This window comes from Condylostylus longicornis, unplaced genomic scaffold (assembly GCF_029603195.1).
Source record: "Condylostylus longicornis isolate FDR11 unplaced genomic scaffold, ASM2960319v2 ptg000030l, whole genome shotgun sequence".
In the NCBI taxonomy this organism is placed as follows: Eukaryota; Metazoa; Arthropoda; class Insecta; order Diptera; family Dolichopodidae; genus Condylostylus; species Condylostylus longicornis.
The window spans coordinates 2,139,682-2,152,618 of NW_026577999.1; the positions used below are offsets into that span (position 1 = coordinate 2,139,682).

Sequence of the window (12,937 nt, forward strand, 5' to 3'; positions counted from 1 at the left end):
TCTCTATAAAACAATACAAAAATAAAATAAAATAAAAAATAGAAATCCCGATTTAACTTCTTCCCTCAGCAGAATGGTGAATAAAATATATACATATATATATATATATATATATAGGAGTAGTTTTACTACAATAAAATGCTCTTTTGTACAGACATAAATAACGGTTTATAACATATTTATTTTAGATTTTATTCTTTTTATTATTATTTCCGCTATTGTTATAATTTCCTTTAATTCGATATACATAATTCATTATCATTGAATTTTCTTCATTTAAATTTATACGATATGTGTGTATTTGCATATGTATCTTTTTTATATACCGTATCGAGGTCAAAAATTTGGTATTATACTGTATAACGCTCCATTTAAATGTATACTCAAAACATATAAAACTTTCTATGTCTTTCAACTACACTAGGTCAGACAAAAGAATATTTTACAAAATTAGTTACGCACATTTATTCCAGTAGAAGGCTTACATTTTTATTTTTATGTCAAATTTTCAATATTTAGATTTATATTAAATTTATTCTCTCAAATATTCCGAAATAGTTGGGAAAACAATATATATATATATATTATACCCTATACAAAAAGACTGCCCTTATTGATCCAACACATGCACAAATTATAATAATAACCGTTCTTAATCAGCAGTTTACTCGTAATATCAAAAGGACCCGCTTTATAATTTTGGAATGCATACATTTGAACTATTTCACCTGAAATGTAAATTTTCTATCTAAAACTGTTATAAAATTAATTAAATATAAACATAATACCTTCCATATTTTTTCATAATGCAGAATTAAATTCAGCTATACAATTATAATTGCTGAATAAATTGAATAAATAAAACAATTTACATTACGTGAATTACCCACCATATTACTTAATTCAACCTTTGTTACAAACTTAATTTGACATTTTGAATTTGACATTTTGACAAATTAAATACATGTCATATATTAATTTAATTATTCATACGCATACACAATATTTAATTAAAAAATTTGAAATTAATTTTAATTTAATTTTAAATGTTTTTTTTTTGTTTTATTATAACATACACACATACTCAATATCATTTTCGATAAAATCTATAAAATATAAAAAAAATTAATCGTTGAACCTAAAAGCCTGTACCCCGGTATATTATGAACTATGTGTTTACGTATTATATAATTTGGAAAATAAATCGTTTCAAAGATTTTTATGTAAATTTATGTGCAAAAAAAAAAAATTATACAAAATTTATATACAAACTTCGACGTTTACGTATAAGCACGTATAAAAACACGTACACACTCATAACATAGGAGAAAAATAATATATAATACATACATATGTACATAATATAGAATATTCGTATGGATGGTAATTTGTTTTATTTTCCCCTTGAGTTTTCTTCAATTTAAATATTTTCTTTAAGGTATAAAAGAAAAATATTCTTCGTTAAGAAAAGATGTAAAAAGTGTAATATACGAGGAATTTTTTTCCATTTATATACACATTATAAATTTTATGTATAACAGTATACAACTGGTATAACAGAAAATTGGATTTGTGTTTAATGTAAGAAAATGAAATATTAATAATTATATTGCGAATAGGAGGAATTTTAATTATTCAAATTTTTTTTCTTTTTTTTTTCATTAACATTCCAAAGAGAAGAAAAATTTAATTTGAAAAATCTTTCATTAAAAAAAAAAAAACATTTTTTTAGAGAAATATTATTTTTTGCATACACTGTGGAAAATGTTTTCTATACAAACAAAGAAAAAATTTTTATTCTAATTTTGAAGACGAAAAAGGAAAGCTATACTTAAAATTTATTCTGTCTGTCAGGTTGTAACTTTGGCATAGATTTTAAAAATTAAATTAAAAAACCTGATTAAAACTAAAAATGACTCGGTTTTCGTCAATTGTAGCGTCTAAACAAATCAGAGCTAAACATTTAGAAGGTTTTCAAAATGTAGATGTAACGTCAGCTTTTTCAGGAATACAATTTCAATTACTGAATATACCAAATTGAGGTTAAGTTAATTTTTGCGGAAATTTTCCGAACATTTTTGACATTTTAAAAAATTTCACTCCAAAGTATTGTCAAACGATCTGTTGAAATATTTTCAAATTATCTTTCAAAACATTGTCAAATTATCTGTCAAAATACTGTAAAATTATCTGTCAAAATTAAAAAATAATTACATTATGTAATCCATTTAGTTACACGCGTAAATTCTTGACAATAAACAGGGTGATTATGGTATTCAAAATTTCCATGCCAGTTCCTCTTTTCTTTTTACTTCCTTTTTTGTCCTTTTAATTACAAGGTAACATTGTAACACATTTAATTACTCATATACAGTCTTAATAAATTTTAACTCTTTTTTTTTTTCTTCTCTTCTTTCTCTCTTAAAGGTAATTAACAGCATTTAACAAAAAAAAAAGAAAATCTTAAATTAATAAAAAATGTTCTGTGTATTCTACGTAACAAATATTTCTTTTACAACACAAACATAAAACAGCGTGCTTAAACATTAAAATGTCATTCTTTTGAAATTTTAAGAGAATAATTATAAAAATTTAAAATATTATACAAAAAAATACAATACAATGAACAAACAAAATGGAAGGTTTTCGGACAATGTTGTAATTAGAAATGACTTTTTGAAATGAAATGGAGAGTTGACAAAACTTTATGTCTAAATAAGCACCCTTTAAGTTTAACAACGCCTATAAGAAGTTTTGAATTTGAGGATCGTTGCATATACTATGGTCCTTTTATGTTATGTAATATATTTTGCAAATTCATAAACTTCTGTTCTACTATGGTTTAAAACAAAAAAACCCCTTAATACAAACCGAAATGTCCAAAAGAAAAACAATAAAGAAAATTTTCTTACTTTTCAAAAAACACACAAACATAACGATAATGTTAGAAACATGCTACATTTGTGGAAATTTATTTGAAAAGGAAAAAAAAGGATATAAAAATTTTTCTTATATTTTTTTTACAGGTCATTTTATTTTTAATTTATTGTATATGTGTGTATATGTATATACTTTCTATATGAAAATTCTAATGCCTTATACAAGAAGAATAATTGTTGAAATTTGTAAAATGTGACATTTTTGTTTTATGCTTTGTTTTGTTCTCTTCTTCTTGTTGTTTTTATAATTCTCTTACCTTATCAACTAATAAAAACATTTTCTTTTTTAATCATTCATAAGATTCGGTTCCTAAAATTATGCTAAATTAAATATTAATAAACATAAAATATTAATGAATATTCAAGGACTTTAATATGACATCGAATCCATAAATATACCTGATATTACAAAAGATGATAACAAAACAGGAAAAGGACACTTGTAAGTTAATTAGATTATGTACAAAAAAAAAACAAAAATAATAAAATCAATTTTAAAAATAATACCGAAGGACAACAAAAAATTGAAATAATTTATTAATTTATTTATAATTTTTATTTATGAAAGGATCGTTGAAAGAGGATAAAATACAACTCTATATATATATATATATATGGTATATAAATATATATATCTATATGGTATATATGTAATTTACAATGAGAATTATATGTAATTTTTAAGAATTATTTATAAATTTTATTCCTTTTCATTCACCTACTCATAATATAAGATGTTCAAACACACCATAATATAAAATTGATCAAAATAATTTGGAAGTTACAATTACTCTTATTTTTCACAATATTATAAAAATTTCAATTAAGGGCTAGCATTATAAACATACAAAACCTTTAGTATACATTAACAACTACACCAAACTATAAGAAACTCTAACTGAAGATCGAAAAGTCGACAGAGACCGCTCTGTACCAGTTGACCAGCATTTTCAACATGAAAATATAGAGCAAAAGGAAGTTGGGCTTTTCGTATTAGCGAACAAATTCTTTAATTTATAATCCCAATTAACGTGTCTTTTTTTACAGATGACAATACCACACACGAAGAGATAAGACCTCAATGTGGATATCCAATGCGTTAACCACACCAGTGGTCAAGACTGCAGTGGGAACAAGCATCACCGATGTGAACTCTAGTTGTAGATTGACTTCTTAATGAACCGGACTTGGCGCTCAGGTGTACTATGATGGTCGTACCGCTCCTGGCTTATGATGCAGACTCATGTCGCAGAAAACTTACCACACAGACGAAGCACTTAATTCATCGGTGTAATGCGAATTATATTAGACTAAATGAGATTGGGAAATCTAACCGGGTCACACTATGTTTGATGCCAGGCATTGATTTTGTCTTTGCAGATTTTTCAGCAGTTAGGAAGTCTTCCGGTGCTGCGACATGTAAAAATTACTTATTTAAATGAAATTGCCCTTTTAAAAAACGTGCAATTAAGTTCCACAATCAATTGAATTTATTAAAATATCGTGCTTAACACTATTTCATAATTTTTATTTGAATTTTAAAACAACATAAAAAAATTTTTCAATAAAAATTTTTTATTAATTTGCAAATCGGTGAAATATTAACTGTTTCCTGTCCACTTTATTATTTTATTTTTATTTTTTAATTATTATTTTAAAACAACGTGAACGCATGAAGTAATAAAAATATAAATTTTCCACTTCCACTTGCTTTCCGTCCTGTTATTACAAAATCGTACGAGGGAAAAATATTACAAAATAATTATGACATACCGGTTGGTGTAAAAATTTGATATGTTTAAAGGTGGTAGTTGGTGTAAATCTTTCAACTATTTTTTGATAATTTCATTTTTTTTATGTATAAGACAAGAATAAAAATTATTTATTTTAAATAATTTAAAATTTTTTATCTTTTTTGCTTTAAAACGTTAAAGATTAGAGACATTAAATTTACTTGTTTAAGGGCACAAACAGAAATGTCTTTAATTAAAGAGCAAATGTCTTTAATTAAAGAGCAAAGGCTCACAAGCATACCTAACATAAACAACTTCAGACAATTTATGACTACTGTCTGCTTAATGACAAAAAAATTATAATTTGATTTTATTTATTATTAAAATCTGGTCCTTTGTTCGAATGCCCAAATCATTATTATCATGACAATCATTTGATTATTTTAGAAAAGAAAAAAATATCGATCTGCTTTTGAAACAAGGGTAATGTTTTATGCCAAGAACTTGCACAATTATCCTTCAGTGAAATAGAGAATGAAAAGCAAAAATATGAAAAAAATTTTTAATGTAGCAAGATAGATTAACAATAATTCAGTATGTGACAGCAATAATGAATTCAAAATCTTGTTGCGTCTATTATATATTATAAAAATAAATAATTCATTAAAAGGAGATAGACAATAATCTCAAAGATATTTGACTAAAATGAAAAATCTAAATTTCAAATTATTTACTGTTAAAAAGCAAAATTATATTTAATGTGATTTTCTTATGTTAATATTAATGTTAAAATTCGCATTGTTATTTGAGGAGAATTTATAAGCAAACCAACATTTTTGACAATTCCATGTTTTAAGTGATGGCAATTTATTGATACGCTGGAGGGACAAAATATTAATATATTTCTAGACATTAACGCAACAATGCTGGGTAGTAATATTTTGCTCATTAGACTCAGATTGAAAATACACTAACTTATAGCAGCACCGCAAATACACATGTAGTTTAATTATCAACTGAAAGTGCAATCAATTCAAACAATTAACTAAATTTCACACAAGCGAATTATTTTCTACACTTATTAACTCAATCAACTTCTGCGCAATATTTTTTTTTTAATTTTCTATTATTCTTTAAAAGTAATTATTGCAATCCATTAAACATTTTAATGTTTCTTTAATTTCAGTTATGTGCAAAGAACAATTTTATAATTTTATATAATATTATGTAAGTACATATGTATGTATAAATATATATTTGAAACCATCTAATTGCAATATTTACTATATGAATTATGTACGTGTGTGTGTATAAACAAATAATTAAGTTTTATAGCATCAGTAATAAAAGTTAAGAAATTAGCACTAATTGCGTTTTCTAAGAAAAATTCAAGCAACATTAGTGTTATTGCAGTATTGATTGAGAAAAAATCATTCAAATACCAGTTCAATATACTCAAATCTCAATACTAGTGAAATCTCATTTAAAAAAAAATTTTTCTGTTTTTAGAATTATTCACAATGCAAAAACAAATATTTGTCATATATGTAGACTACATAGCGTCTGCCAAAATTTTTTCACGTCAAGTTTACTTTCTCCTTTTTATCTACGAAGAATTTTTGGTATGCAAAAGAAGAGTATTCACACAAAAGTCAATAATTTTTAAATGAAAAATTACCGTACCTTAAAAAAGGACGACTATTCAATTAGTAATGGAAGACGACCCGAATATTGAGGCAAAAAACAAGTTTTTTACTATAATAAAGAAAATACTAAAGCTCGAAACAAAACCAGCTAGAGAATTGCCTTATGGATACAGCTTAGAATTAGATTGTTCATTCACACAATGTCTGAAATTTATTTAATGTAAGTAATGAGGGAACCTATATAACAATTTTTGTCATTATTAAACTTTGATTCAATTTGAGAAACAAATTTATAAAGCTTTGTTAAAAAATATACAAGCTTTGCCATTCGTTTTGTAGGTTGTGTTGACGTCTACCCGAGTGTTGATATACCCGAGAATTCTCTCGGATGAAGACAAACAAAATACGAACAGATGTTGGCATTTTAATACTATTTTTTCTCAAATTTATTAGGGAACCTCTCACACTTTCCTAAAATTCCTGTGGAAACAAATAAATGATATAATTATAAAACAAAAGAGCATGTGTTATACCTCTAACGAGAAAAGGTATTAGGTTATCTCCTTAAAGTTTTCTCAAGTCCGGTTGACATTTTGTCAAATTCAATAAGAAAAGGAAAAAAAATTAAAATGGAATATTAAACTTTTATTTCTCTTCTATACAGAATATTAAAAACACATTTATTGTTCTCCATTTCGAAATTATTCATACAAAATATTTGCACATTAAGAAAAAATGTGTATTTCTGTACAAAATATATGTATACAGATATAACCAATGGCTCCGCATAAAATAAACACACACAAGAGCATGTAGCTAAATACGAATACACAAATGTACGTGTAATCACAAGATTCTTTTAGAATTTTAATGAAGTTCACCCACCTTTTTAAGTTTTCTTTATCTCTTACTTTAAAAATTTAAAATATGCAGAGGATACACAAAACAAAGTGTTGCAAAAAAATACAGGAAAGTTGAAATACCTACATATGTAAGTTATCACCGTCTTTAGTTACATATTCAAGTGGTATCAAATTACATCTTCAGTACGATACTAATTTCTGTTCACATGAAAATTGCTGACACAGCGTCTGCAATCGAACATGTTTAAACATGAAGAAATTACGAAATTATCGTTCCCATCAAAAATGCTGACGAAACGTCTATAATTTTGCACGAGGCCGGAAATGAACTTAATTTTAATTACTATAAATACTGTTAGATTTTAAGATATGATTTAGTCTAAAATTGGTGTTAATAAGAATAGAATATTATAATTAAACTATCAATTCGAATTTAAGTAATTGTAAAATTTAATTTTTAAGTAATAGTTGTGACATTGTGTGAAATAAAATTATTTTTTTATAATCGAATCAAGATAGTTTAATAACTGGCGCCCAACGTGACTTGAATCGTGAAATCGCAAAACTCTTCGTTAAATTTTAAAAGAAAAGAAGAAAAATAAGCATATCGCGATAAAAGTGTACCCAACTATAGTGCGCGTATTGTGGAAATCCGAAGTGAAATAAAAAGAAAAAGGAACTGAAGCAAACCGTACTTACAAAAAAGTGTTGAAGATTGTGCCGCAGTAGGACGTTTACGAGAATAAAAGTTCACGTCTAAAAAGGACAAACACAACTCAACCGCTATTCGCATTACTCACCAAGACTCAAACAGATGAATTACGTTTTTTTCCTGTAAGTAGTTTTTCATTACACTTAATCTTAAAAACTTAACTGAGGGAAACTAACTGCATCTCACTGAATAAGCTTTAAAAATATAGAAGCTTCGTTAATTTTAAAAAAATTAAGATTTAAAAAAATTGAAGTGATAAATGAAAATTAAATTGAAAATTTGAAAAATTAATCAATTAACCGATAATAAATTGAAAAATTAAAATTTAACCAATAAATATTTAATACAAAAAATAAAACAAAAGTAATTAAAAATTTAAATGAAACCAGTAAAAAATTAATAAGATTAACCAATTAAATTTTATATTACCAAGAAATATTTAATTAAAAAATAAAACAAAAGTAATCAGAAATTTAAATAAAACCAGTGAAAAATTAATAAGATTAACCAACTAAAAACTTAAATTTAACAAAAAATTTGAAATTAATCGACAAAATTTGAAAGAAAAATATAATTTAAAAGTTTAAAACCGCGTAATAGAATAATTTAATTAGTGAAATTACCTTAATAAAAAGTTAAAAATGGAACAAATAATGGAAGAGCTCAAAAAATTAAATGGAGCCATCAATGCTCAAATTGAACAAAGCAAACGGTTTGAAATTCGCCTAGCAAAACTAGAGGCTCAGTTCAATACACCACAACCGCAGGTAACAAATTTGGCAGCACCGAAAAGTGAAGACGACCTGAAACAAATATCGAGACTTCCGGACTGTGTCAAAGATTTACAAACCTTTGATGGCGATGCAGTGCAGTATGTATCATGGGTGCACAGCGTAGAATCAATTCTACGAGATTACGAAGTTGTCAGAAACAAACCCATATACAGAGCAATATTACAAGCTATTAGAGGAAAAATTAGAGGTAGAGCAGATGCAGCTCTAATATCGTACAACCTGTTCGACGAAGAATGGGCCGCAATCAAGCAGTGTTTGTCCCTGCATTATGCCGACAAACGGGACATACGCACATTGGAGCACCAAATGAGCACACTGACGCAGGGAAGATCAACCATAGATGAATTCTACGCCAGAGTCAACCATCAATTCTCCCTCATAATCAATAAGATCAAGACCGAGAATTATACAAAAGAAACTATAGACGTATTGATAGAATCACAAAGAAACAGAGCACTGGACGTATTTATCCGAGGGCTCAATGGGGAATTGTCCAGGTACTTGATGCTTCAGAAACCGTCAACTCTGCCAGAAGCATATTCAACGTGTCTAGAGCTCCAGAACTATAGTTGCCGAAACTTCGCTATACACAACAGGAATGATAACAACAGAATCACTGTACCATTCAACAAAATGTCCATGAAACGACAACAACCAAGTGCTGGGAACCCAAGGTCGTATCAACCAGAACAGCCATTAACAGTGGAACAACGGAACTTGGCTTACAACATTCAACATCAGAGAGAATCGCAACCTCCACCTAGACCGCCAAAACCGTTAGAGAAGATGGACGTTGACCGATCCATACAAACACGTCAGGTTAATTATATGAATCGGCCAGACGACTACAGGGGAATATACAAGAGGCCACCATCAGTAGGCAACATGCCTAGCAATAAGCACCAAAGGCTATTCAATATGGAAACACTTGAAGACGACGTAGATGACCACCCAGAAGAATGCAGCGAATATGACGAAGAACCAGCATATGCAGATGATGAGGTTCAAGAAGTAAATTTTATGACGGACGCCTTTCAAGCGTTCCTTACTTAGAATTCAAGACAAAAAACAACCAGCTCCTAAAATTTCTAGTCGACACAGGAGCTAATAAAAATTTTGTAAGAGAAGAGATCGCGACAAATGCCAAACCAACAACAAAACCATTCAAGATACGTTCAGCTGGAGGAGATATAACAATCACCAAGAAGATCGGAGGAAGATTTTTTCAGAGTCTGGGAAACAACACCTTCATTGAATTTTTTGTTTTGCCAGGATTGAAGACCTTTGATGGTATAATTGGAGACGACACGCTTAAGAAGCTCGAAGCCATTATAGACAGAAAGAACAACACCTTAAGGATCAAGCCAGATATAAAAATTCCGTTAAAGGCAAAGGCATCAGCTCAAGTCAACACCATCGAAATCGGGGCAGACCATTTACCGAAGGCAATCCAAGAAAAAATTATGGGAATAATAAGGAAATACGAGAAAATATTTGGCCCAATAAACGACAGGGAAATAATAGACACACAAGTGAAAGCAGAAATTAAAACTACTACTGATGATCCCATATACACCAAGTCATATCCATACCCAGCCAATATGAGGAAGGAAGTAGAGGAACAAATCAAAAAGCTGCTAGAGGATGGAATTATCCGCCCTTCGAAAAGCCCTTACAACTCACCGATCTGGGTAGTAGCCAAGAAACCCGACTCATCAGGTGTGAAGAAGTATAGAATGGTTATCGACTTTAAACGACTTAACGCAGTAACGGTACCAGACACATATCCTATACCGGATATTACAAGCACACTAGCAAGCCTAGGCCAGGCCAAATTCTTTACAACATTAGATCTGACATCCGGATTCCACCAAATCATGATGCACAAAAAGGACATTCCCAAGACGGCTTTTTCAACAATGAATGGAAAGTACGAATTCCTAAGACTACCATTCGGGCTGAGGAATGCGCCTTCAATATTCCAACGCATGATAGATGATGTTCTAAAGGATCAGATAGGCAAAAGCTGCTACGTATACATCGACGACGTTATCATATATGGAAAAACGGAGGAGGAACATTTAAGGAACATTGAAACGATTTTTAGCATATTGGAAAAAGCTAACCTGAAGGTCAACCTGGAAAAAACAAAATTCTTCAACACCGAGACAGAATTTCTTGGATATATAGTCACAAGCGAAGGAATCAAACCCGATCCCAGAAAAGTGGCGGCCATTCAGAACATCATGCCACCGACAAATTTGAAGGACCTAAAATCATTCTTGGGACTCACATCATATTATCGCAGATTTATTCAAGATTTTGCAAAAGTGGCGAAACCACTAACGAGCTTAACAAGAGGCGAAAACGCACAAATAAAGGCCAATCAATCTAAGAAAGTTGGAATCAAATTGAATGCAGAAGAGTTAAAGGCATTTAACAGGCTGAAAGAATTACTTATATCTTCAGAAGTCCTAATATTTCCAAATTTCGAGAAGCCGTTCATCCTAACAACCGATGCTTCCGACACAGCTATTGGAGCGGTGTTATCACAAGGTTTCTTTTTAGACTAGCAGTCACTAGAATTACAGCATTTCCGAAAATCTTCGAATTCAAAGGCGCAATAGCAACCATTAAACAAGGACAAGGTCAAATCTTGGAAGGAAATTTCAATTTGGTGCACATCATTGATTTAAAGAGCTATGACGAGGTTATACAACAAATCATTCCTTTGGTTGATGGAATCAACTCGACCAGCATAATGAAACCACAGTTAGAACACCAACTGGCTCAAATAATGGAATTTCTGACTAAATTGAGAAGCAGCAAATCAAGAGTTCAACGGTCAATAAATTGGATTGGTACAGCATGGAAATGGCTGGCAGGAACACCAGACGCCACAGACTGGGACAACATCGTTACAAGCCAAGACAAGCTGATACAAAATAATAATCAACAGTACAAAATAAATCGTGAAGTTATGAGGATAACAAACCAAGTAGTAGAAAGATTTAACCACATTTTGGAACATGTAGGGAACTTAGATCATCGATCCGAACAAATAATATTTAACAAACTTGGAATCATAAAAGAAGCCTTGGGAGAAATCGTGTTAGCGACAGAATTAGCAAAAAATGGAATTGTCAACACAAATCTTCTTAGCAGGATTGAAATCCAAAAAATACTGAAGGAGATCGATACACTACCCTACGTCAACGAAATTGAGGCAATAGAATACGCAAAACCACAGGTAGTAACCAATGGACGAGAAATTCTCTACATATTATCAATACCGAAGACAGGCAACCAGTACTATGACCACATTACAACGAGATCAACAATCCGAAACTCCCAACAAGTCTACCTCGAATATCAGGAACTTCTCGTGAAAGATGACGTATATGGCATATCGACAAAATGCGAGAATTTAAGAAACATCACCATATGCGAAAGAGGTAAAATTCGAAAACTGGACGAAGGACACTGTATGTATCAACTGCTAAAGGGAATAAACGCCAGTTGCAGCCTTCAATACAATAAGGAAGAAATCATAGAAACCATAAGTGAAAATATCATCTTTCTCAATAATTTCAATGGGGAGCTAACAAGTGGCAACACGAGCAAACACTTAACTGGAAGCTTTATGATACAGCATACCAACGAAACCGTTCACATAAAAGGTCAGAAATTTACAAGCGAATCTGCCACCACGTCGCAAGTTTTACCACCTGTTCTTCAAGAAAATTTAAAAGAAGGAGATATCAAGCTAAGCCTCGACTACATTCACGATCTTCATATCAGCAACACAAAACAACTTCAGAAGCTAATACCAAGCACTCCAACAGTGGTTCCTACTATAGAGATTCCGCAAATTTCAGTCATAGAAGCACCAAAATTCCAGCTTGATCTACGGGACGCAGATCTTTGAAGGGGGAGGAGTTATCACCGTCTTTAGTTACATATTCAAGTGGTATCAAATTACATCTTCAGTACGATACTAATTTCTGTTCACATGAAAATTGCTGACACAGCGTCTGCAATCGAACATGTTTAAACATGAAGAAATTACGAAATTATCGTTCCCATCAAAAATGCTGACGAAACGTCTATAATTTTGCACGAGGCCGGAAATGAACTTAATTTTAATTACTATAAATACTGTTAGATTTTAAGATATGATTTAGTCTAAAATTGGTGTTAATAAGAATAGAATATTATAATTAAACTATCAATTCGAATTTAAGTAATTG

The 12,937-nt window shown here is 29.9% G+C and overlaps 1 protein-coding gene across 1 annotated transcript; it reads left to right on the forward strand.

Annotated features, from left to right (window-relative positions):
- The first annotated feature begins 1,912 nt into the window (after positions 1-1,912).
- On the forward strand, positions 1,913-11,260 carry LOC129608095 (uncharacterized). Its single transcript, XM_055519419.1, has 4 exons — positions 1,913-1,987; positions 4,874-5,008; positions 8,556-9,698; positions 9,764-11,260. Exons 1-4 carry the CDS (start codon positions 1,913-1,915, stop codon positions 11,258-11,260), a joined length of 2,850 nt encoding a protein of 949 aa, XP_055375394.1.
- Positions 11,261-12,937: the final 1,677 nt, after the last annotated feature.

Coding starts and splice junctions, on each gene's coding strand:
- LOC129608095 (XM_055519419.1), top strand. CDS start 1,913: ATGACTCGGTTTTCGTCAATTGTAGCGTCTAAACAAATCAGAGCTAAA. Junction 5,009..8,555: donor TCAGACAATTTATGACTACT/GTCTGCTTAATG, acceptor ATAATGGAAGAG/CTCAAAAAATTAAATGGAGC. Junction 9,699..9,763: donor CAGATGATGAGGTTCAAGAA/GTAAATTTTATG, acceptor AAAAACAACCAG/CTCCTAAAATTTCTAGTCGA.